Raw genomic sequence first — 25,785 nt, forward strand, 5'->3', positions numbered from 1 at the left:
CTACTCACCAGCGTTCTGTAGGGTGGAGGGTGAAGTGGTAACATGCTGTAGTTGAAGAGGGTAAGGAGGAGGGTCTTGCTGCTTCTTAGCTGACTTTCATCGGCTCCACCTCACCGGGCTGTGGGGATACCTACTGTCTCTCATGCAGAAGCCTCTCGGGCTTGAATCTGCTTGCTTCTCGCTTCCTCCCACTGCCGCCTGTGGACACTTAGCTTTCATTCTTCTCCGGTTTATTAAGTTACTTGCTAATTGCCTATTTGCTTTTTTCTGTAAACAGGGATGTGGATAGTTGATCACCTTCAGCTGTTAGCAAACGTAAGCTATGCCTCAACTTCTCAGCAAGTCTGGAACGCAAGGGCCTAGCTATGTCCACCATCATGGGACTCCTCCAGCAGGCAGCCTTTGCTCCATTGCTCCACTGCAGACCAACCAGCCACATTTCTCCATTTAATCCACTAGCATATCACACAGGCTTCCTCAAGTACTCTGCTGAAATCCAGATTCACTGAAATGGTAGGTCTCCTAAGGAATATCACTTCTACGTGCACACAAGTCAACTAGAATCATGTCAGGAACATCATACTCAAGTGGTTTCCAGAACCCACCTCTTTCCCACTTCAAATGCTGTTCATTTGATCATTTTCTTCTTTAGAATGCCTCAAAAATTGTAATTTGCAGTTTCATAACATGACAGCAATTGGATTTGGGACTATGGACCCAGAGATGAAACATTTACAGTTCTCTCTTACCATAGCCTCAGGACTTAACACCTTCATTTCCATGCTTTTCTACCTTGTTCAGTTTGAGTATTGTGCTTCTTTCTTATAGTGTTAACTACCGTATGCATAGAAATTGAACAATTCTATGGTCTTACTGTCGACGTTACACCACAAAATAGCAGGCACATTCTTCCTGTTCTTGCTCTGAAGTTTTTAAAAGCCTCTTTATTGTGGATTAGTCTTCATGACACTACTTAGAACTCTGGGACATTGTCCCTGGTTGCTCCCTGCCCTTCCTTCTTGTGAAAATAGCTAGAAAGCATGAAGGCTAAATGAAAAGTGGAATGACAGTGTATCAGGACTATTTTTGGTACAAATAACAGAAAAACTCCAGCTAGTATAAAATTCAAAGTGGAATTATAGAATTGGGTATAGCTTATACAAAGAACCCAAGGGTAAGAATACAGCTTTAGAAAGGACGGGAATGGAAACTGGAAAATCTCTAGGAACCCACGGAGTTTCTTCTCCATCTCTCAGTTCTGCTTAATACATAGATTCTATTTTTCTTGCTCAACACAAGGGGTTAACTGCTAGTTGGCCCACAGGGAAATCTGAAAATGTCCTCATGTTCCAACTCTACAGAAAAACTCCCATCTCAATTCTAAAATTCCCAGGGAAAGAGTGAGGAAATTCTTGATCGGCCCAGCTTGGTTTAGGTGACTCTCAGCTGAATCAACAGAGACCAGTAGGAAAAAATCTTAAAAGTGGCTGTTAGGATCCCATGGCTGGAGTGAGGATGGTAGGTAAGAAAGTGAGTATCAGCTTTTTAAAGACACCTCCAAAGATCTTTACTACAGGGCCTTTTTAAAAAATAGGCTGAAGGCCTGGAGGACAGAAAAAATAACAGCCATTCTCCTTTTTCTAAAGTAAACTTACGCTCAATTTTTATGTTGTTACTCTGAATTGGAATAAGTATATTCCTGTGGAGGAACTTGCCAACGATCTTGAACATGACACTTAATTTCTCATATATAAGATGGAGATGGTAAGAAGATCAGGAATAACACCTACCTTTGCAGGCGATTTTCTGAGAGGAGCAGACATAATGTATCTAGAGTATCCAGCACTGTACTTGGCACACAGTAGCAGAAACACTCAGCAAATGGTAGCTGTGATTTTAAATGCTAAACAAATTCATGCAATGTCAACATTTTTTCTTAGAAGATTGCTAGAGAGATTTATGGTTTCCTACAAGGCTGTTCGGCACTTCAACTGGAGTCATACCGCAGTGAGTTAATTTTTTTGTTTTTTTAAAGATTTTTATTTGAGAGAGAGGTAGTGAAAGAGCACAAGCAGGAGGGAGACGGAGAAGCAGGCTCTCCAGTGAACAGGGAGCCCATCGTGGGGCTCGATCCCGGGACCCTGGGATCATAACCTGAGCCGAAGGCAGATGCTCACCCAACTGAGCCACCCAGGCACCCCAATAGCCCAGTGAGTTTAATTCAAAAGAAAAACTCAGAACATGGAATACTTAGTTCCATAGGATTCAAAGATATAAACCTAACCTGCACACTAGCAGTTAGCTTTATCATTACCTGCAAATGGCATGAAATAAAATATATATAAGCATATGAAACTAACTTTATAAAAATAGAATTTATTTAAATTATATACACATTTAAATACATACATGCAGAGTGCATGATACATTCACTTATTATATACAAACTTTGCTTTTCAACTACAAAGTTATATATACAGGATAAAGAGCAGTTAAGAATTCTTTTTTATTTATTTTTATTTTTTTTTAAAGATTTAATTTATTTATGCGACAGAGATAGAGACAGCCAGCGAGAGAGGGAACACAACCGGGGGAGTGGGAGAGGAAGAAGCAGGCTCATAGCAGAGGAGCCTGATGTGGGGCTTGATCCCCTAACGCCGGGATCACGCCCTGAGCAGAAGGCAGACGCTTAACCGCTGTGCCACCCAGGCGCCCCACAGTTAAGAATTCTTAAAAAGCCCTCATTGTATTTCTTTACCCTAAGTCTCTTACTTGTTTCCCTCCCACAATTAGACTAGGTCTTATAATCCATACGCACATTTATTATAGCATTTTGCTAAAAATGAGAAACTTTTGAAAGCTGTTAGTAAACCAATGGTGTAGCTTAAAAGTATTGTTATCTTAAAGAACATACCATATTTAATAAAAAATTTTAATCTAGTTTTTGTAGTTTATCACAGCAATACTTTATTCCATACATAAAATTCCCTAGTCTTCCTACATTCCTAGTGATCTTGAAATGCAAACTAGGTCACATTATTGAATGTGGTCCTCTCTTTTCTATTTTTTTGTCAGAAAGCCAGCAACACTGGTAATGAATTTTTTCACCTGCCTCAGAACAGGATGTTTTGAATTATGCCAGCCTCCCAGGTCTCGATCTATACAACTAAGATATATGCAGGTGAAAAGTAAAAGATTACCTCAATTATGTGTCTTCCTACTACATAACCATTTCTAATAATTTTCTTAGGAGCCAAGTGAATTACATAATTGTGCTGACAAGAGAAAGAGTCCCAATTGGTCTTTCCTTTAATAAGGAACCTCCTTTTCTATGTATTTGAGAAACTGCCCATGCAATAGCAACAGAGCACAAATAAGTGGATGACTGAACAATGATAATGCAGGCAGAAATACAGCAAGCATCTCTTTCAAATGAATATATACTCAAGTTCTGTATTTAAAGAACTGTATGGAGCAGTCACTTCTGCCCTACTACTGTACTCCAAGCACCCATCACAGGGCCTGGTACACAGGTGTTTAATACATAGCACTGAATGCACAGATGAATAAATGACATGAGTAAAAAATTAGCATATTCAACCCCAAGCTGGCTTAAAGGTTAATATTCTCCATTTCACCCTTGGGGACAATTTTACCAAAAAATACTAAAAGAAAATGACAGAAGAATGTACAAATTCTTATAGGAATGATAATTATGCATATCAAAAGATTATCACATATTAAAAATTAAATACACAGATAATTCTCCAATTGTCATTTCCAGTTTGGGGTTAATACTAATAAGCCCTTAGACAGAAAATACTGGTCCACACACAGAGCACCAATGCTTCTTTCTCAGCTAAGGTACTTTATATACAGCAATAGGTATACAAAAGCTTTTGAGCCATTCCAGTATTCCCACTGCTCTGATAAATGAGAGACAAGTTGTAGGCAATATCTCTTCGTAAGTCTAACTGGTCAACTTCTAAACCCTAGGAGGAAAAATACATGAATGAGTTATATTTCAAACTGACAACCAGACAATTTTATGGCAAATAATAGTTTCATAAGTGTAAATATTCAAATATTAAAATTCATGATACTAAAAAAAGTATAAAACTAGGCATAGACCTTGGATCTAAATTTTTATTAGGCAATGCTGATTCAATTAATCACTGTAATAACTGTTCATTAAAAAATTTAAAATGTCTCACCAGTAAGTTAAAGAAAAAAGTCTCATCCACAAGCCACAACAGAATAAACTCCAGATAAATTAAGAATTTAAGATTAAAAAACTGAAACCATAGAAGAAAAAAAATTATAGTTCAATAATATAATAATATAATCTTGGGTAGGAAAGGCCCTTCTAAGTATAATACCAAAAGTAGAAACTATAAAAGAAAAGGTTAATAGATATGATTTCATTAAAAAACGTAAAACTTATGCATCTAAAAAAGAAATAAGTTATAACACAAATGACGAGATGGGAAAAAAATACCTATACTATATAACAAAAAGGCATTTCAAGGTAAGTCTGAGAAGGCACACACCAATTTAATAACAATAATAATAATTACACTAGGGGTGTTGTTACCTTTTTTCCTACTTAAATAGCAAAGCAATGAACTCAATGGAGTACATTAGATCTATGTTTCTAAATCTTTCCCAGTACAAAATTTTGGAGTCAACCGTAAAAATATCTGCAACATTGAAAAATGATACCTATAAAGCTTAAGGAGCAATACCCAAAGGTATTTATGAAATAAAGAACACAAAAGTGTATATATTTCATCAGCATAACTATAAAAGTATGTATTCATTTGTTTAATGACTAACATTGAACAAGGGTAATACAAAACAGTTGTGAGGGCATGCGAGGATTATGAGTGCGACTTAAAAAAATTAACAATGAAAACAATATTTTTCTTCAGAAATTAAAATGAGACTTTAAACACAGATTATCATAGTACTATCAAACACGTTATCCTGTATTACATTATCTTAAACAAAACTACATTTATACTGGTTTTTCATCTTTATAAAGAAATATGTTAGCTACACTTGAACTTGAAAATGAACAATGGCTATATTACTAAATACTCAGGCTTTGTGTCTACCAGCTCATACCTGTAAACCACAGGGGCTACCTTAAGGTAACTGAAATGGTCATAACCACAAGTTGTGTACGTGTCCACATGGTTGCTGATCAGGTCACAAGGCCAGAATGACAAAGATCTACTTGTTGCTGAACACAATTACATAAATACATTCAATAAAGAAAAAATACATTCTAATACATAATTTATTTCACTGTCTGGACTACAACATGAGCAAACTGCACTTATCTATAGATGAAGTGACTCATCAGTTTTTAAAGTAAATCATACAGGGGCGCCTGGATGTCTCAGTTGGTTAAGCACCAACTCTTGATATTGGCTCAGGTCATGAGATCAAGCCCCATGTCAGATGACGTGCTCAGAAAGAAGTCTGCTTGAGATTCTCTCCCTCCCTCTCCCTCTGTCCCTCCCCCTGCTCATGAGCTAATAAATAAATAAAATCTTTAAGAAAAAAACAAATCATACAATACCTCTACCACAAGTGGAGGGAGTTCCAGGGCCTTCTGATAATAGTGGATTGCAAGATGAATCAGCCCCAGTTGGTGAAGGCCACGGCCCAAATTGTAGAATGATTCCTGGCAAGGTCCACGTATACTGAGGTATCGATTAAGGAAGGAAAAGCCCTACCAAAAAGATAAACAATTCAGTATTATAATCACTTGACAAGTATGTATTTGAACCAGTATATGTGCCACGTATATTCTGTACAGAATACAAATACTAAAAAAAGAGTCCCATCCTAAAAGAACGTATGTCTGTAGTGTAGTGCCATATCACAGCGTAGTCAAGAGCTCTTCTGAAGGTATAAAAGATTTTTTTTAAGCTAAGGACAAAAATATTCACAGAAAACAAAGCCGAATGCCACAACTGTCAAAGATCCATAATCTGTAAGAACACAGGATTTTTTTTTTTAAGGATCCAAGTTGGCTTTTGTGACATGAGAGGCCAATAAACTTTTGATTCAGGATGTCTAAAACCTGGAACAAAATATAAAGTCTAAGCCCTTAAGATAATTTTAGAAAGGTGTCTTCTCAGGGAGAAGCAGCTTTTTGAGTAAATGGTACATTTTTGTAAGTTACCTCAGAACCTTAATAACTTCTTAACCCAAAAACTTAATTTTTTTTCCTGAAAGCTTCTGACTCAAAGACTTTATGGAAAAACAGGTTATTTCAGAGCACAGCTATAATAATGCAAGCTCCATGTATGTCACAATGTCCGAGAAGCAACTTGCTTCTTTCCTCTCCCTGTATAATTTCCCCCTTTAATTAGCTTCAAGTTACTAGCCACAGAAAGTTACAAACTGCAAAAGTACAAGTGTCCTATGATAAGTAATTAAATAAATATATTATTTGTGAATAGAGAATATAAAATGTAACTATTCCCTGGGTGATCTGGTTTCTAATAAAGGGTCACAAATTTTTCTTCATAAATAAAAAAATAATAAAAATTAACGAATTCTTTAGAATTAAAGCATGTTAGGGATAAAAATAATTATGTTCACTAAACAAGTCATACTTTCTGCATAATAAAAGAACTTACTTATATATGTGTATATGACCTCTATGCCACTGAAAATTATGGTTCTCTCTTAAGTAAAGCAGACAAACTATTAGTCTCAGAGAAATATCAAATCTTCTTTTTTTAAAATGACAAACTGCAAAAATCTGGGGGAGAATAGTAGTTACCACAGATGAACTGTTGCAACCCAAATAAACTTGCAAGTCTTTTGACACAATAATAGGATTTGAGTTACCAGCTACATTTTAAGAAATTTTTAACAAATTTAGGAGACTTCTGAAACACTATTCAAATAATTAGTGATTTAAAAACTAGGTCATGGGGACATCTACTTTATCTCTTAGGTATACTATGAATCATCAAATATAAAAACTACAAAAATATGACAAAAAATTTTTAATGAAATAGAAACAAAAGAGTTCTTTTTACATTAAGTATGTTACATTTCAAACATTTTTATCACATTATTCACTAATGGGCCCAAGTATACACTGTCTATAAAATACTAAATACAGATAGAAAAAAATAATAAAAGATTTTACTTTCATAGTATAATATAAAGGTAGGAAAGACAGTAAAACGTATGAAATTAGTTTGTTTTTAAGTACTCCAAAGGGAAACAAACTGGTCATGTAGCATGAAGAAACAGATTCATGCAACATTAAAACAATTTAAAAATCATGGTATTTACAGTAAAACTTGTTTTTAGAAACTTTTTTAATGGACAATGTTTAACACACACAAAAGTACAGAGATTAGGACAACAAACTCCCATATACCAATCTCCTGTTGTTTGATCTCTATCCCCAACCAATTAAAAACTGTGGTTTAAATATAAGTGATTTGAAATTTAGCTTCTAAATTACTTGGAAGTACATAAATTTTTTCCCTACCAGGCCAAAGAACTACATATTTTAACTATTTAATAATGAGTCAATCCATAAAAATTTCCTATTAGTATTTACCAAAATACTTCATGAGGGCAAGGAATTCTGCCTGTATACTCACTGCTGTATCCCCAGTTCCTAGCACAGTGCGTGCTCATTACTTATTTGTTTAATTTATAAACAATCCTATATTACTTAATATAGCAAAAGTATCCATTAAGAGAGAAAAAAAAGCATAGAGCAAGAAGTGGACAAATATCACAAATAAGAAAAGGAAAATTTCTCGGTTTTTTGTTTTTATTTTTTACTATGAAAATTTTCAAATATACAAAAGTAAAGAGAACATTATAATATAGAACTCCAATACCCAGCTTTAACAATTACCATCATTTGAATTTAGGTTTTCTTTTAACCATTATACTTTAAAACACTAAACAAAAAATCCTTTACTCAATCCTGCTACTCCATTCAAGCCAACATTTTCTTTCCTTCCATAACTATTTAAAAGAAAATGTCTTTGACATGCATCAAACATATAAACATAAAAACAACACAAAAGTTTTAAAGACACAGTGGTGAACAAAAAAGACTCTCTGATCTCTTGGAATTTATATATATATATATATTTTTTTTTTTTTTTTTTTTTTTTTTTTTTAGAGGGAGAGAGAAAAACNCATGCCCCTGGGAGTGTGGGTGTGGTGGAAGAGGGAGAGAGAGAATCCTAAGTAGGCTCCACCTCACAACCCTGAGATCATGACCTGAGCTGAAATCAAGAATCAGACGTTTAACCAAGCATCTGAGCCACACAGACATCCCTGGAGTTTATATTCTTATTAGAGAACACAAGCTATATAAAAAAGTAAACAAGAAAATAAAAAGGCTAATTTCAAATTGCTGTAAGAACCAAGAAAGTTTTAAAAGAGCAATTTGTTGGTGATGATGTAAGGAAATAAGTCATATAGTCACATATTCATATGTTATTGTATGTATATATTACATATATTTTTAAAGGGATTTACAATAAATCAATCTTCAGGACCTAGAAGGCTGGAGGCCTCAGGGGCTCCAGAGTATAAGGAAACCTCCGGATTCTGCCGTGTCTCCTTTCTGTATGATCTGGCTGTGTTTCCTTTCTACATGGCTGCAAAGCCTTAGCCAGGAATACCACTAGTCCGTGAGTGCTGAACACAGGGATAGCTACCGGGAACTCTCAACATGTATATTAACCAGGTGTTACTTTTGAAGCAGGACAATAAAAGCATTATGTATATTCATTTTTAAAGAACATAAAACCAAGTAATGAGAAATCCAAATGAATTACCTGCACAGTAAGAGCATGTCTCCTTAATACATACTTCTGAGATGCCATGTGAATAAACGTTAGGCCTATACAGAGGCTATAGAGAGGTTCATGGGGATGGGTGCGAAAGGCTTGCACATATTGTCCTGAAAAAAGAACAGTGATGTCAGATGGTGTGACATGAGCATTGTTCCTTATTTCTTCACTTATTCAAATATATTTTATGGCTAAACAGTACTGATTTTTTTTTTTTTTAAGATTTTATTTATTTATTTGACAGAGATAGAGACAGCCAGCGAGAGAGGGAACACAAGCAGGGGGAGTGGGAGAGGAAGAAGCAGGCTCACAGCGGAGGAGCCCGATGTGGGGCCTCGATCCCATAACGCCGGGATCACGCCCTGAGCCGAAGGCAGACGCTTAACTGCTGTGCCACCCAGGCGCCCCTAAACAGTACTGATTTTTAACATATGCAAGGTGTGCTTTCTAAAATATCAACCAGAAGCAAGTTAATTTGAATTTTAAAACAATGTATGAAATATAACAAAATGAGGAGGATTTACCTATAAATGTATCCTGACTACGAAGATTAAATATGAGCAACTAAAAGTAACTTTCTTTTAGGCGCAGCTAGACACGTCCATGTAGAGTAGTATTTCCAAAATAAATAATTTATCAATTGTGATCATAATTCTATTTTATGATCTTAAATCTATTTTAAAAGAAACAAGCAAATGTGTCTTCTGGCAAATTCTTTTGTAAAATTAATTGATCTTATAAATTCAAATATGATGGATCACGGAGGTGAGAAAAAGATGTTTTCCTTGTTTCCATGTATTCTATATATGCAATTATTTCATGTCAAAAGCTTAACCATACGAGACAGGGGAATTGAAACAAATTTTTAAGCAAATTTTTCTTATAAAGGGATGATGTATCTATAATTTATGAGACATAGATAAAAACCTCCCTTCTTTCCAGCTCCTGTGCCAGAAGGAATGGCACCACAAAATCTCGTTAGCAGCACAGATAGTAGACTGCTACTTGGACTTTCTATTTTTATATCTGTAAAAGGTCCTAAATATAAGACAACAATATAAATCTCTATATTCTTAACATTAAACAATTCCAAAAAGCACACAAAATAGAGGACAGTTTCAACATCTCATGTTCGAAGGCTACTGGCCGAACAATTATAAAAATACCAGCCACACATGAAGAAACACTGTAAGTATTAAATGGCCAACATCCTAGATTATCCAGAAGTGAACCTGGCAACACTAGCTTTTAGACACCAAGAGATACATGCCTCATTTTAGGTTTAAACATTTGGCCAGGTATTTTTCTACTTGTTTGTTTTTGATTCATTATTACAGAAAATTTCAAGTGATTAATTTTCCCTGAGTTTAATTAGAATTAGCAAGCACCATGTAATAAATCTTGACATAAAGACTTGTCTCTTAGAGGAACAAACTATCAGCAAATCTTAAATCCTTTTTTGTACTACAGCAAATTAAAATCAGGTGGCAAAGCATCCATTATTAATGATAATTATTTTAAAAACAAGCCGGGGCGCCTGGGCGGCTCGGCTGGTTAAGCTTCTGGTTCTTGATTTCAGCTCAGGTCTGATCTCAGGGTCATGAAATAGAACCCTGTGTTGGGCTCCACGCTGGGTGTGGAGCCTCCTTAAGATTCTCTCTCTCTCTCTCTCTCTCTCTCTCTGCCCCTCCCCCTGCTTGTGCATGATCCCTTAAAAAAAAAAAAATCAAGACTAATCAGGGAGAATTGTTGCCCTTTAAAATGAATTATGACTTATTTCAGCCTTTTGAAACCAAAGCTTCACAAGGAAAATAAGTATTATTATCATTGTTGCCAAATCCTATTGCTACTTACTGTATGTGCCAGGCATTTTTTAAAATACTTCCTATTAACTCATTTAATTTTCATAATAATTTATAAGGTAGGTCCAATTATTACTTCCATTTCAAAGATAAAGAAACTGAGGCAGGGGGAGGTAGAATAACTTGTCATGAGGGAGCCACGATTTAAACACAGGTAGTTCCGCTCCCGAGGCCTAGCTGTTAGCCACCACACCGTCCACACTTGACAAAGTCATGTCCAGGACACTTACCAAGCGCATGCTTAAAACTACCAGATACAAATGCATTGTGTCCATTTAAGACACACAGGGCATGATTATCTGGGTTTTTCAGCATTAGGCGAAGACAGAAGCGATGATGTCGTACTTCTTGGGAGTGCATGGTAACCTGATTAAAAATGTTCCAGAGCTGCGGTTTATTGACATTTTCCATTACCATTACCCTAAAATTGCAGAAAGAGGGTGAGAGTAAAAAATTATGTAAAAAGAAAAACTTCTGATTTCTAAGAATGAAATCCTTCAGTGCAGCAACATCTTCCAAGGAAAAGCAGATTGTCTCAATGTATTTAAGCAGAAACATTTACACAAAGATTTTTCCCAGAAAATGCTGCTTAAGTTAGTATTTCTACACCTTGTTTGTTCTTTTCACCAAACTTTTAAACAACAAAAAATCAAATAGTTTAAGTTTCACCGTTTCTCCCCCTTCCCTACAGCTGCAGTACAATGAAAAGTGAATAACAGCTAACAATGATGTGTGCCAGACTTTGTTAAAAGGTCTTATATATATAATAATTCATAATAATTCACTTAACCTTCCTCACAAGAATCCTACCAGGTGGTAGTATTATGATACCCATTTTATAAATGGGGAGACTAAGGCACACGAGGTTAAATATGTGAAAGGGGATGCCTCTGAGAATCACCAATGAACTGAATTAACCAGTAAGCAACAAGAGAGTTAAAATAAAACAACTTATTAATTCTTGAGCATAAGAGACTAAGTCAAAGTAAATACACATACTCTTTCAAAGAATCTAAAATAAACTATTGGAAAATCACCTGATATAGTTGTATGCCTTTCTGAAATTTTTGTCCAGTATTGCAGCAGAAAGACCAAAGTATTCTAGTTCTTTGCGTTTCTGCTTGTCATCATAAAATGAATAATATTCCAATGAAGAATCCACAAGTAACTCAGCCTCCTGAAATCGGGATAGGTCACACAAGCAGTATATGGCCTTCAACAGAAGGTTCCACCAGTCATCTTTTGTCAAGACACTTGTGAGTACAGCAAATATTGCTAAAATGATACCAGTGAAAATCCGTTAGAACACTATATTTTCAGAAATAGCAGTATTAGAAAAATTCACATGATCAATTTTAAGGTTACACTCAGTAACCACAGTCCTATGGCCCCGAATTCTTGCCAACACTCTTCTGACAATATGAGAAGTGGATAGTTGCTTGTTTACACTACTTCAACACCACTCTTTCTGCGCTGCCTAACAATGTGCAATCCCAGGTAATTCTTACTTTGGATTTGTCTTTTATAAAGTCCAGCTATCTCATTTATATCTCTCAGTGCTAGCTAGAATATATGGTCCTCTAGGGCAGAACAAGTGTGTGTTCCATGACTGAAGTCGGATACAGGATTCTACACATACGAAGCATTCAAATGTGTGTTTAACAAAGGACTTGAAATTCATACTTTGAGATTCAGATTGTTCTTGATCTTTTTATAATCTTAATTTTCTTTTCTCTGCCTCAAAATTTCTTTTCCTTAAGAATCTTGCCTTATTTGTAAGAAGCCCCCTTTTTATAAATTTATAATTCTTGACAAATACCAAAAGCCACAAAAGTTTATTAGTCTTTGATCCAGAATTCTGAGACTCTATCCTATACAAAAATATGGATATACAGGCATGAAGATGCTCACTACAGTATTATCTATAAAAGAAAATTATCAGAAGCAACCATATATCAAAAAATAATAAGGGAATAAAGTATGGAACTTCAATCCAATGGAATAGTACGCATTCCTTAATGATAACAGCTATCAAGAGAAGAGAGCAACGTGAGAAAAAATCTGTGAGTCATGGACGGCACTGGAGGAGATAATGCTAAGTGAAATAAGTCAAGCAGAGAAAGACAATTATCATATGATTTCTCTCCTATGGAACATAAGAACTAGGATGATCGGTAGGGGAAGAAAGGGATAAAGAAAGGGGGGGTAATCAGAAGGGGGAATGAAACATGAGAGACTATGGACTATGAGAAACAAACTGAAGACTTCAAAGGGGAGGGGGGTGGGGGAATGGGATAGACCGGTGATGGGTAGTAAGGAGGGCACGTAATTGCATGGTGCACTGGGTGTTATACGCAACTAATGAAGCATCGAACTTTGCACTGGAATCCGGGGATGTACTGTATGGTGACTAACATAGTATAATAAAAAAAAATCATTAAAAATAAAAAATTTAAAAAAAATCTGTGAGAAAATGCTAAGTGAAAAAATCAGAGTACAAAGATGCATGTAACATAAAGAGGACTTGTATCCTATCCTGGTACGTACCAGGGTAATGTGATCTCCACCAAGAGGAAATAAACTAACAAAAAAAAACCATTATGAGCCTAAGAAAAACCAACAATGGATCTGAAATGAGAAAATACTTAAAGAGAAAACCAGGCAGGATCACATATACAGAAAAATATAACTTAAGGAAATATAATCTTAAATACATGAAGTGGAATCTGCCTTTGGGATGGGCCCAGAATCCCTGGACTGTTGAGGGCACGACTCTGAGGCATTTATGGCTAGATTATGAACAGCTGACCCTCATTCCTCTCCTGATTCTCCTCCCCTGCAAAACCTTGCTTAATGTTAGGCCCTTATAATGTGCTTACAGAGATTCAGCTCTTCTGGATTCTAAAATCCTATCCCATGGCACACTGCCATGCCTATAACAATTATTTAATAAATGTCTATTGAATTAATTAACAATGAAATAATTTTCTGCCAAACTGGTACCTTCAATTTAGACTCTTTTCAAGTTTTCTGAGTAATAACCTCACCCAAACATACTAGCTAAAAATAGATGCCTTTTAAAGTCATATTACTTGAGACTGGGTCAAAGCAATTTATTTTCAGAGTTTCTGTGACTATTGCTACATTTATCAAACATGAATTTAAGAGAATGAAATATGTAATTGAAGTCACTGGACAAATACAGTAATTTATATTGCCATCTAGTCCTCACAAATTTCTTAAAATAAGGTATATTTTCTTTTTAAAAAGTCAAAAGTTCTGTTTAGTTTTTTTCACAGGAAGATCCAAGCAGATGTTTTCCTTTTAATTTTTAAAAGTTGAACTATTTACATAACCTTCCTTTTCTTTTTTAATATCAAATGAGTTTATTATATATACTTAAGGGATCTGGATTAGAAAATTTCATTTTATTTGAATAGGGTATATTTTCAATTAGGTTACTATCAGGTGATACTTCATAAGTACTTTTTCAACTCAGCCAAATTTTATGTAATAAAACAAATGAAAGAATTACCTTTTGCATCACAATTTGCTGTCTCTTGGTCACTGTTGTCTGATATTTTGTCTCTTGACACTTTAATAAGGTAGAGATGCCTCTCTCCAGATTTGGAACTAGATATCAAACAAACTTGGGCTCTATTCATTGCTACCTGAATTGAAGATAATAATTTGAGAATTTTTAATCACATAATTTCTTTTTAATATTTTAAGTAATCTCCACACCCAACATGGCACTCAAACTCACAACCCCAAGATCAAGAGTCGCAAGCTCTACTGACTGAGCCAGCTGGGTGCTCCACTCATTTAATTTTTTAAAGAAAATCTATTACGGGGGGGATGTTGACTGGGTGGCTCAGCTGGTTAAGTGTCTGACTTCGGCTCAGGTCATGATCTCAGACTCCTGGGACTGAGCCCCGCATTGAGTGCCGTGTTCAGTGCGGACTCTGCTTGTCCCTCTCCCTCTGCTCATCCACTTGCTTGCTCTCTCTCTCTGAGATAAATAAAATCTTAAAAAAAGGAAGGAAGGAAGGAAGGAAAGAAAGAAAAGGAAAGAGAAAAGAAAAAAGAAAAGAAGAAAAGAAAAGAAAAGAAAAGAAAAGAAAAGAAAAGAAAAGAAAAGAAAGAGAAAATCTGTAGGACCCAAGTATTGCAGGTGTGCCTGAAATCTTTAGTAGGGGGAAAAAAAGGCTGAATTATTGTGTATTTAAACACCTAAAAGAGAATGAATAGACTTATTTTTTTCTTACCAGAGGAATTTAGATCACACCTTAGTAGGGAAAAAGAAGGTACGTAAATTTACACACACACACACACACACACACACACACAAACTACTTCCTTGCAAAAACACTGGACTCAGAAATGATGTCACACGTGGAAAACATTTTTGCAAAGCGAACAATTTTAGCACATGGTAGTGTCTTGCGAGCCAATAATCGATTACACTATGGTTCTCACTTTTCTAGATATGTACTAGCAAAGATTTTACTTCACTTACTTTACAGTCAAGTTTACACTTTCATGTAGAACTTTCAATTATAGTCGACCCTTGAACGATACGTTTGAATTACAGATTCACTTATACAAGAATTTTTTGTAGTACAGTACTGTAAATGTATTTTCTCTTCCCTCTAATTATCTTAGCATTTTCTTTTCTCCAACTTCCTTTATTGTAAGAATACAGTATATAATACATACAACATATAAAATATATGTTAATCAACTGTTCATGTTGTCAGTAAGGCTTCCATTCAACAACAGGCTATCGGTAGTTAAATTTTTAGGTCAAAAGTTATACATGGATTTCCAACTGTGTTAGGGTTGGTGCCCCTAATTTCCATGTTGTTCAAAGGTCAACTGTACATACCAGTAACTTCTAAGTCTTCTGTCTATATCTGACTTCCGTTTTTTAAAGTTTAATAGCTATCATATATGTTTAAATCAAATTCTAAACATTTAAAAAGTCAACAGTGCTAATATACAGAAAGACCATTACCCACCTTTAATAGCATGGCTAACATGGTAAGTAAGGTGTCCACATAACCACACATTTTGCCTTGAGAAAACAGCAGAGTAGAACGATGAAGCAGTAACTTCAGTTCCTAAATAAAGGAGCACATGATAATGAATGTGACAAGATTCCTTTCTGCAAGTTGTTTTGTTTGCACAGAAGTGTATTTTAGAATCAAACCTTAAGAACATTTGCTTTATGATCTTTCACAACTTATGATCCAATAGATACTATAATTTACAATGTCTAACAAGAGTCTGAAACTTAAGATTCAAAATCACTTTTCAAAAACACTGAATTTAATACACTAAAATAAACTTTTTGGATATATGCTGTAGAGATATCCTTAATGGAGGAAAAAGTTCAAAAACATAAGCTACCAATAAAAACTCCCTTTTATGTGACAAAGCCTACCTGCTGTGCAGCATTTGCATCTTGTGCTAAAGTATCTGGGTCATACATTGGTTCCAGAGCTTCCAGAGCTTTCTCAGGACGGCCCAGCTGCTGCTGAAGGGTGGAAAGTGAAATTCTTGCATCCAAATGAAGCGGGGCCAGATCAACCACTTTGCCATAGCTTTCCGCAGCACGTTCCATATAGCCTAAGGCCTTTAAACATTCTAAGATGATGTTAAAATAAAGCATAAATATAATCTACATATTTGTATGCTTGTCAAGATTATTTTTCCATTTTAAGGAAACATTATGGCAATATAAAAAGAATTATAACAAAAATGAAATGCATAGTCCTAGTACTTTAAAACAACTATCCCTTCTAATCCCCATCTATTGATTGATCAATCTACTGATTTCTCTAACTAAATCCAAATAGCTACAAGGATGTAAACAACATATATACACTCTGGGGTTCTGCTTTACTCAGCATTAAGCTTTCAACACTTCCTACATCTTCCTTACCGTTTTGAATGGTTGTAACATTCAACTGATTATTTATTTAACCATATTATCTGATATTTAGGTTATTTCCAAATTTTAACGCTAATAAACAACACTACAGTAAACATTTTCATGTATATAAGCCATAGTTTAAAAACTGGCAAACCAATTTAGCCAACAGCTGTGTTTTTTAAGCCACAGTGCTGTTAAAAACAATATAGTCTACATTTTTTAAAATTAGGATTTTTATGAACTCCCAAGTTACTGGATTCTTTTGAAAAATCGGGATTTGGCAACGCGAGTCTCCTGTTCCCAAATGGCACATCAGCCTATGCTGAAAAACAGCAGCAGCATCCTTTAGAGAGGGTTCTCCAGTTCTCCCCCTACGCCTGAGCCTCTTCACTTGTCCACTTCACTCATCTCTGTTACTTGCCAGGCTCCTGGGTTTTGTGATCCCCAAATATAAACTATCTCCCCTCATCTCACTCAATTATTTCCTCAGGATAAGTTCTCAGAAAGGGCATTACTGGGCTCTATTCCTCAAATCTTATGTCAATTAATCATTAAGTCCCATCACTTGAACTCTCCACTGTAATAGTGACAACACTAATCTAGGCCTCTTTAATCTCACTCCTTTTTCACTGCAATTACACCTCCTAAAATGGTACTTCTGTCTCCAATTGCTTTCTTTTTTTTTTTTTTTAAAGATTTTATTTATTTATTTGACAGAGACAGAGACAGCCAGCGAGAGAGGGAACACACAGGGGGAGTGGGAGAGGAAGAAGCAGGCTCATAGCAGAGGAGCCTGATGTGGGGCTCGATCCCATAACGCCAGGATCACGCCCTGAGCCGAAGGCAGACGCTCAACCGCTATGCCACCCAGGCGCCCCTCCAATTGCTTTCTTAAATCTCAAATTTCTCAACTCTCTTCTGAGTATCATCTTTTTTTTTTTTTTAAAGATTTTATTTATTTATTTGACAGAGATAGAGACAGCCAGCGAGAGAGGGAACACAAGCAGGGGGAGTGGGAGAGGAAGAAGCAGGCTCATAGCGGAGGAGCCTGAGGTGGGGGTCGATCCCACAATGCCGGGATCACGCCCTGAGCCGAAGGCAGACACCCAACCGCTGTGCCACCCAGGCGCCCCCTGAGTATCATCTTTAGGTTAAACTTCGATAACAAGCAATAAAAACACAACTCCCTGCTCATGTTTTTAAAATTTGAATACCACAAATAATGTAAGTTTTTGATGGTATCACATTTGTATTCATGTTCACTCATCCAAACCATAAAGAGTTATCTTTAAGTATTTTTTTGCGATTTCTTATCTGTGATATGTCTCAAAATAACCCAAATTGTCAATCAATGCTTCTCTAGTTATAGAGTACTTTCAACCATTATGTAATATTTTAAGAACTATTAGAACTTTCTGCCATCATGCAGTATTTTAGACAAAGACTATTCAAATTTTAATGCATCTTTTATGTGGATTCAATACGAAATCCTGCTAGAATATTTTTGGCTTTTCTACATTTAAAAAATTTAGTTGTTTTTCTTAAGATATTTTTCTACTTCATTTCAGATTATTATAAATTTACATACAATAAAATGAAATGATACATAAAACCCAATCTTGAGCATATCTGCAGTTCAAAGAACACTGAAAATACATTAACTTTTTTTCTCAAAATAACATATTTAATATAAATTCATTAAAACTCTTTAAAATTAGACTGTACCCTAAGTCTGACATCTATTACTAGAAATTACAGCCTATGGTTAAGACAGGTAAAAGACATTCACAAGGTATTTTTTTTAACACAGACATATTAGTCCTACTTCATTCTGGTACCATTCAATGAATCATTCCTCCAAAGCATTAGTGTGGGAGAAATCATGTAGTGGCATACCAAGACAATTTAAAATACTGGCATTAGTAGGATTGTTGAATCACTATGTTGTACACTTGCAACTAATGTAACGTTGTATGTCAACTATACTCAACAAGCAAACAAAAAAACCCGACTTTCAAAAACTGCCCTGAAACCAGAAATACTTTGACTTTCACCAAGATATTAGTATTTTAAAGTAATTACTGCCATCTTGGGAAAGAAAGGTCTTGCCTGCTTATGTGATTAAAACTTCTCTCTCCCACAAAAATTATTACCTGCATGTCGAAGCCAAACTACTGCAAGGTTGTATCTTTCAGAGCAGACTAGTGCACTAAGGAGGGGAAGTGCAGAATTATATTCACCAACATCCAGGAAAGCTTCAGCAACATCTAGATAGAGGTCTCCCATATCTTCAGGATTCTGTTCCACTAGTGTTGTCAAGAGAGGCTAGACCCCAAAATAAAAAGCCTCAAGTCAAACATTCATTACATATATGCATATCTATGTGTATTTCTTTTTTTTACATATCTATCAGTTATCTGAGGCAAGCCTAAAAGGAGCAAGGCTTAATGAAAACAGCTTTAAATAATCATTTTTCTATTCATTTCTGCATCTCTATTAAAAAGAACTCATACTGCCATCATTCACTCATTCAACACAGTACTTTTGAAGCCTGCTATAAGCAGACATGGCAGGAGGTAAGAAAACAGAACTGCTGTGCCCTTCCTCTGCCAAGTCAAACATACCCAAGCTTCAGGGCCTCTGTGTTTGCTGATATTTCTGTCATTATCCAAATGTCACCTTTTCAGAGAGGCCTTTCCTGACCACCCTATTTAAAACTGCAACTCCTCCTACCCCTAATATTCTCTCCTCTGTTTGATTTTCTTCCAGAGTATTTATCTCCAACTAACATCCTATACTTCACATATTTATTTTAGTGTCTATTTAATCCCATTAGAACAAAAGATCCATGATGGCAGAGATTTGCATACTGTATTCAATACCTTATCTTAAGGTCTGCAAAGTAAATGCCCAATAAATATTTTTATTCAGTGAAATACTTAGTCCAAAGTTGGCAAAAGAGAAGAGCTGTCAGAATTTACCAACTGTCTAAAAAGCTAAACCTCAAATTCTGATCTCCGGACTGTTCTCATTTTAAAAGAAAAATTATTGCAAGACTTGTTCAGCTTTTATAAGATACTCACACACAAATAATTTAAGGCTTACGGGTGACTTCCTGGTTATTGAAAAATGTGAAATTTAGGGTAAATTTACAATTTCTTACAATCTCCTGTCAAAGAAAATAATGTGGATTTGATCTGAAGTATCTCAAGGGCAGATCTTAATGTTACTTACATTAAGTGGTTCAAGGATGCTGAGATGTACAAGGCAGACCATCAACTTCACCGTGATATCTATTGGCACACCATCGGGTATAGTGCAGGTAACATTCTCACCAGCTTTGGATTAGACAGACAGACAAAAAGCAGTTCCTCTATGCAAGCTTAGAAAGTAGGGCAAATGAAGCAAACTACATCTTCTATGTAAGATCTCATTTACCTCATTCAGGGTAAATGATTCCATAGTCAATTCTAACTTGACCAACTCCACTACTAGGTTTTTATACTGCCTTCATCCTGTCCTTTGGTAGGAATTATCCCTCCTTTTCTTTTCCTAACAGTTTATCCACTTATCTGAAACCTACATAAACTCCCACACCATCTATCAAAACTACAGAGAAAACAAAAAACAAAACAAAACCAAAAAAAGGGAAAGACAAAAATGACCAAAAAGGATATATGAACTCTTTTTCTTTTTGAATTCAAAAGCCTCTTTTCAGGGTTTTACAACAAAGAGTCTAAGAAAGGAATAAAATAAATACTGTTGTTTTCTAAAACTTCATTATAGTAAAACAATTTTTAAAGTCCTGAGAAATTAGTCAAAGGAATTTTTATCCATGTTTAAAATATTCTGTATTTTGTAAAGTCTAGTAAATTCCAAATAAGTTTCCATTTCAGAAAAACACTGAAGCATGGAGTAATATCAGAGATTTATTTATCGTAAGTGGTGGAATAAAAACTAAAATTACATTAAAATGAAATAACTTCATGTTTCATAGAATTTGTCATATAAATTATAGAACTCCCTAAAATTATGAAGTCACAGAAGGATTTGGACAAGTTTAATTAAGAGACTATTTTTATTACTAAGCTCCAATACAATAACTGACACAAAAAGCCAACTTAAGAAATTTAGTCTGCTCAATGAGAGTCATAACATTTAAATTTATTTACACTAGACTATGAGCTCCATGAAGATAAAGACTAGTCTACCTGACTCACAACTATATCCACAGCACAATTCTGCAGACAGTGACTATGGCATACCTATTAATACAGTGTGTACAGACGTATAAATCAAAAATTTGATTTCAGAAAAAATCACAAAGTAAAACTCAACTTTATGTTGAAAGTAAGACACATGCCTAAAATCATGTAACTCAGAAAGGCTGAAAATAAAAGGACAAAGATATAGTAGGCAAATGCAAACAAAAAGAAAGTAGGGGTCACAATCTCATCAGACAAGGTAGTATTCATGTCAACTGTATTTTAATAAAGAGGTAAGAAGGACAATTTACAACGCTACAGGACAGTGCTACTCAAAGGGAAGTCTGGGACCTGTAGTGGTCCACAAGCTGTTACTAGTTCAATCAGGTAACTACAAGAGATCAGAGTAAGCACTTAGACAGTTTAATGGCAATTTGGCAATGCTAAAGAAGGCAGTAGATATTATTTATAGCCCCTACAGCTTAAATAATAGTTTATTAACATTTAACAGAAGTGTATTTTAAACCTCATTTTATTGTGAACCTCAACAGAAATGCTTAATCAAAAAAAAAAAAAGGTGCTTAATCCACCAATAAATGTTCTCATTTTCAAAAATGCATACGAAGAACAACCATCTTTGCTCACCCTGGAAGTGTTTTAATGTCCCAGTCTTCTGGATGTATCTTTTCTTTTAAAGTTATTTCATCAACGCTAAGATGCCAGATATCAGATGCAGCATTATTTTATATACTAAGAAAGACAAACACCACTACTTAAACTGTGGCATATCATTGATTTATGTTAAGATGTTGCCTGAATTCTTGCTAAATCATTAAGAAAGTAAAGAAAGAAGGAAGGAGGGGTGGGTTAAGGAAGCACAGCAAAGTGCTTTGTTATTTTATTTATTTATTTTACTTTATTTTATTTATTTCCTTTGTTATTTTAAGTAACAAAATAAATCTATAATGAAAACTTGAATGTAACTCTACTTTTCCTTAATATTTTCATAACAATGGACAGCAATAATTTTCAACAGGAATGTAACTTTTGGGATGAAAAATCTTAAACAGCAAATATAGCTGCAAAACAATTTGAGACTTGGCTCTAGGTTAGACCACGTCCAAGAAAACTATTAAAATTGGCAGTCTTTCAGATGCCCTAATTCATGCTTTCATGGCATTACAATTCCTACTCCATGGTACTAAAGTTGTACTCCAATCTCATTCATACCACCCCTAATACTCAAGATCCTCAACCAAAGCACCTTATCTAATCCTATCCATACCAAGCAGCGCTCTCACAGCCTGTGACCTTTCAGTCTGAAATGCACTTCCCCCTGGGAGTTTAAATTATGCTTCTAGAAAACCTCCTCTGATCTTAGTATATTGCTCTTGTCTATTTTCCCATAATACCAGGTTTACTACAGAAATCATCACACTATTCCTCCTACAATTGTATATACTTCATTTGAACCCCTCTTCCCCTTGAGGGCAGGTAATGTCATACTCATCTATATACTCCCCACACACCCAGCATAGGACCTTGTAAGAAACTCTTCGAACTGGGCTTCTCATTCCCCAACAACTTTCCTCTTTAATACTTATCTGTCCCATATCTCATCTTGGGCCTTGTCCTCTATGAATTAGCATACAAATTAATTTGCAAAAATGAATTACTACTTTCCATCAGGATTGATCATTTAAATAAAAGGCTTTTGTTTTTGCATAATTATGCCTTAACCCAAAATAAAAGGCTTTTGTTTTTGCATAATTATGCCTTAACCCAAAATATATAATGATGGAATTTTTAGGCACCATGACAGTCCAGGGAGGGAGCTATTCTGAAGCAGGCAGTACTCAAGTACCAAGTGCCTCCCCCTTCCCCCCCACCACCAAAAGTATCATGGGGTAGAGGTAGAAGTTATTATATAGGAATTTCCTTACAAGAAAAGGGACATCTACTCTCCCCATAGAGTTCAATTTTGTTACAACCTCAGATAGGGTCTTGCATGCTAATATTTTCACAGAACAGTTAATGGGTGTGATACAAAGGAAAGAGCATGGATGAGGAAGAGAACCGGAAGAGACACTGCAAATCACATTTCAGGTATGACCCTCTAACCAGATCCCTAATTACATACTTTAAGTTTTCAAACAATGGACAATAATCATGTTAGTTTCTACTTTCTATGTGAATGCTTAAGTTTGAAGTAGAATTTTTTTCAATGAGAGTATTTTAAGTCCTTTTTGAAAATTAAACTGCTTTAGATCTAAAGGTTTTTGATATGCTGTTCAGTAATCCATTCTTTCTCCACATGTCACTAAAAAGACCCCAGACAATGAGAAATGCCATGTTCAAATGTATGTATTGAGAAATAAAAAGGGACTGAAAAGAATTTTTAAAGAAGATTTCTTGTGAGTAAATATTCACAAGAAAAAGATACGAAATCTTGGGGCGCCTGTGTGGCTCAGTCAGTTAAGTATCTGTCTTCGGCTCAGGTCACAATCCCGGGGTCCTGGGATCAAGCCCCACATCGGGCTCCCTGCTCAGCAGGGGAGTCTGTTTTTCCCCTTTCCCCTGCTCCTGCTCCCTCCCTCACTCACTCCCTCCCTCTGTTTCAAATACATAAATAAAATCGTAAAAAAAAAAAAGAAAAAGAAAAGAAAAACATACGAAATCTGTATTTTTTTCTGTGAGGAAAAAAATGCTTCCAGGAAAACTTGTTATGAGAACATTAACTATCAATTTCAAAATGTCTCTCTTATAAACAAGAGATGATTATGTACACTATCCTATGCAGAGGAAACTACAACCTTTATTCTCTTCTGAAGTTCCTTCTTCTGTATTTTTTTCCAGCACAATTCCAGAAAAATCTGTAATTACCTAAAAGAATGGAGAAAAAAAAGAAATGATACAATAGATCTTTATGAAAAACCTTTTCACAATGCAAAGATTTGTGTAGTTAATTCAAATAATCCTTATAAATGGACTATAAAAAGCAACAATAAGTCTCTTTAAAATAAGGAACCACTTGTGATATATTAACATTTTTATATCATATGAATTAACGCTTAACTAAGGATATAGAATTCCTCCATATCAAACCAAACTACTTTCCCCAACAGCTTAGGAATTGAATCATAGCAATCAGTCTGGCTGCTGAGTCCTGCTTCTCTGAAGTACAGACATGTCTGGCACCTGTGATAATGGTGAGAGCTCTCATCATATAACTACATGTTATATTTCATATGGAATTACTATGGAATCTAGAAATCTGTTTTCATACAGACCTTAAATATATAATTTAGTATATATATAACTAAAGTGAGGAATTGTCAATTTGTCAGAATTTCTAAAATGAAGAAATGTGTCCAAAATCTAACAGAGAAACATATTATGTTTTCCTACCTCCAAAGCTTTGTCATAATGTTTGTTAGAAATGTACAGTTCAGCTGCTATGTTAACATCTTCCATGGAGACAAGGCCCTGATGTTTTGAGAAAGCTTCTTCAATTATGTTAATAGCTGAAGTAACATCATTGGCTTCATAGTAACTCCTAAAAAAATAAATGACAAAATGGATGAATATTTATTTAATTCAGGTTATAAAATTTATAACCTTGCTTAAACCATCTATTAACTATGATTTCCATTTTCTTAAAATTGGGGAGAAGAAAAACTTTTCTTTAAAATCATAATCACAGCTGATACCGAAAAAAATGGGCACACATTCATACCCATCATGTCATCATGTCAAGCATCTCGCTCTCCAAAAGCTACCTCATGTCATTTCAGCTCATTCCCCCATCACCCACTTTCAACAACTCTTCCCCTGCAGTGGGATCTACAAAGCCTTCGTCTGTTTCACTGTCCTGCTGCTTCGTGCTTTACTTTCCTCCTTCTCCACAGACCAACATTACAATTACTCCCTTGCACATCCCCTCACTTCTCCTGCCCCTCTCTCCTTTCTGATAAAGTCATGTGCTAAAACCCCAACACTTGTTAATCCAAATACACCTACTCCTCACCACCACCTGTCCAGCTGACCATGCTGACTGGACTCTAAATTAACAATCATAAGCCTCAAGTGGGCCCATGGTGCTGATAAGCAATCTTGCTACAGTTACCTTGTCCAGTACTCTTCAAACTTGCATATTCACGCAAAGTAACTGGGGATCTTGTAAAAAGGCATATTCTGATTCAGTAGAGCGGGGGTAGAGCTGAGATTCTACATTTATGACAGACTCCTAGGTGATACAAATGCTGCAGCAAGGCCCCAAGGACCTAGACAATTATTTCTCATCTTCTCCTCTCTTCAAACCTCCAAAACTCTCTGATCCTCACTCTCAGCTGATAACCTTGCTTCTTAGTTTGCAAAAAGAACCAGATCATAACAACTCACACATTCCCAACACATCTTCCTACTTACACATACCCATGGCCCTATCTTCCACCTTCCCCACTTACGAGGCAGACTCCCAACTAGATCCCATTCCCTCCAACCTACTCAATGATATCACTCAAGCAATCATCCCTTCTCTCATGAACCTTCAATGTGTTTCTCAATTGTGGATTATACCATCTGATAATTTTTCCCAACTTAAAAATTATCTCTTACCCCTAAAACCCATACCAATTATCTCCGCATTCCTCTGCTCCCCTTGTAAATTTCTCCAAAGAGCCCATCCCCCAGAACTCCCACCCCATCTCCAGTGTCAATACTCAGTCCTCATTTTATATGGTCTATCTGGACTATTTCACATAGATGACCATCCTTCCTCCTTGAAGTGCTTTCTACAATATTTCTAGAATATCATGTTCTCTTCATTTCATCCTACTTCACTGACCATTTCCTGTCAGTCTCCCTGCTGTTTCTTCCTCATCTTCCTGACTTCTAAACACTGGAGTACGTCAGGGTTTAGT

General features: G+C 35.6%; 1 protein-coding gene and 1 long non-coding RNA gene across 3 annotated transcripts in view; both read right to left on the reverse strand.

Moving 5' to 3' along the window:
- Positions 1 to 2,131, reverse strand: part of LOC117801115 — a 28,248-nt gene extending 26,117 nt beyond the window's left edge. The window contains exon 1 of the long non-coding RNA XR_004623548.1: positions 9 to 2,131. This is a non-coding gene — a long non-coding RNA (uncharacterized LOC117801115). The remainder of the gene's footprint in view (positions 1 to 8) is intronic.
- A 225-nt stretch (positions 2,132 to 2,356) lies between these two features.
- GTF3C3 (general transcription factor IIIC subunit 3) overlaps positions 2,357 to 25,785 on the reverse strand; it is a 37,129-nt gene continuing 13,700 nt past the window's right edge. The window contains exons 7-18 of one of the 2 annotated variants that reach the window (XM_002920029.4): positions 24,272 to 24,419; positions 23,677 to 23,746; positions 19,893 to 19,996; positions 18,812 to 18,983; positions 16,167 to 16,369; positions 15,742 to 15,843; positions 14,256 to 14,391; positions 11,758 to 11,995; positions 10,951 to 11,141; positions 8,844 to 8,968; positions 5,588 to 5,740; positions 2,357 to 3,992 (exon numbers count right to left, since the gene is read on the reverse strand). In XM_002920029.4, coding sequence (XP_002920075.1) covers positions 3,870 to 3,992; positions 5,588 to 5,740; positions 8,844 to 8,968; positions 10,951 to 11,141; positions 11,758 to 11,995; positions 14,256 to 14,391; positions 15,742 to 15,843; positions 16,167 to 16,369; positions 18,812 to 18,983; positions 19,893 to 19,996; positions 23,677 to 23,746; positions 24,272 to 24,419 — 1,765 coding nt within the window. In that variant the 3' untranslated portion in view covers positions 2,357 to 3,869. The remainder of the gene's footprint in view (positions 3,993 to 5,587; positions 5,741 to 8,843; positions 8,969 to 10,950; positions 11,142 to 11,757; positions 11,996 to 14,255; positions 14,392 to 15,741; positions 15,844 to 16,166; positions 16,370 to 18,811; positions 18,984 to 19,892; positions 19,997 to 23,676; positions 23,747 to 24,271; positions 24,420 to 25,785) is intronic. The other variant, XM_034654891.1, reaches the window with a different exon arrangement.

Source organism: Ailuropoda melanoleuca, chromosome 2 (genome assembly GCF_002007445.2).
Source record: "Ailuropoda melanoleuca isolate Jingjing chromosome 2, ASM200744v2, whole genome shotgun sequence".
Classification (NCBI taxonomy): Eukaryota; Metazoa; Chordata; class Mammalia; order Carnivora; family Ursidae; genus Ailuropoda; species Ailuropoda melanoleuca.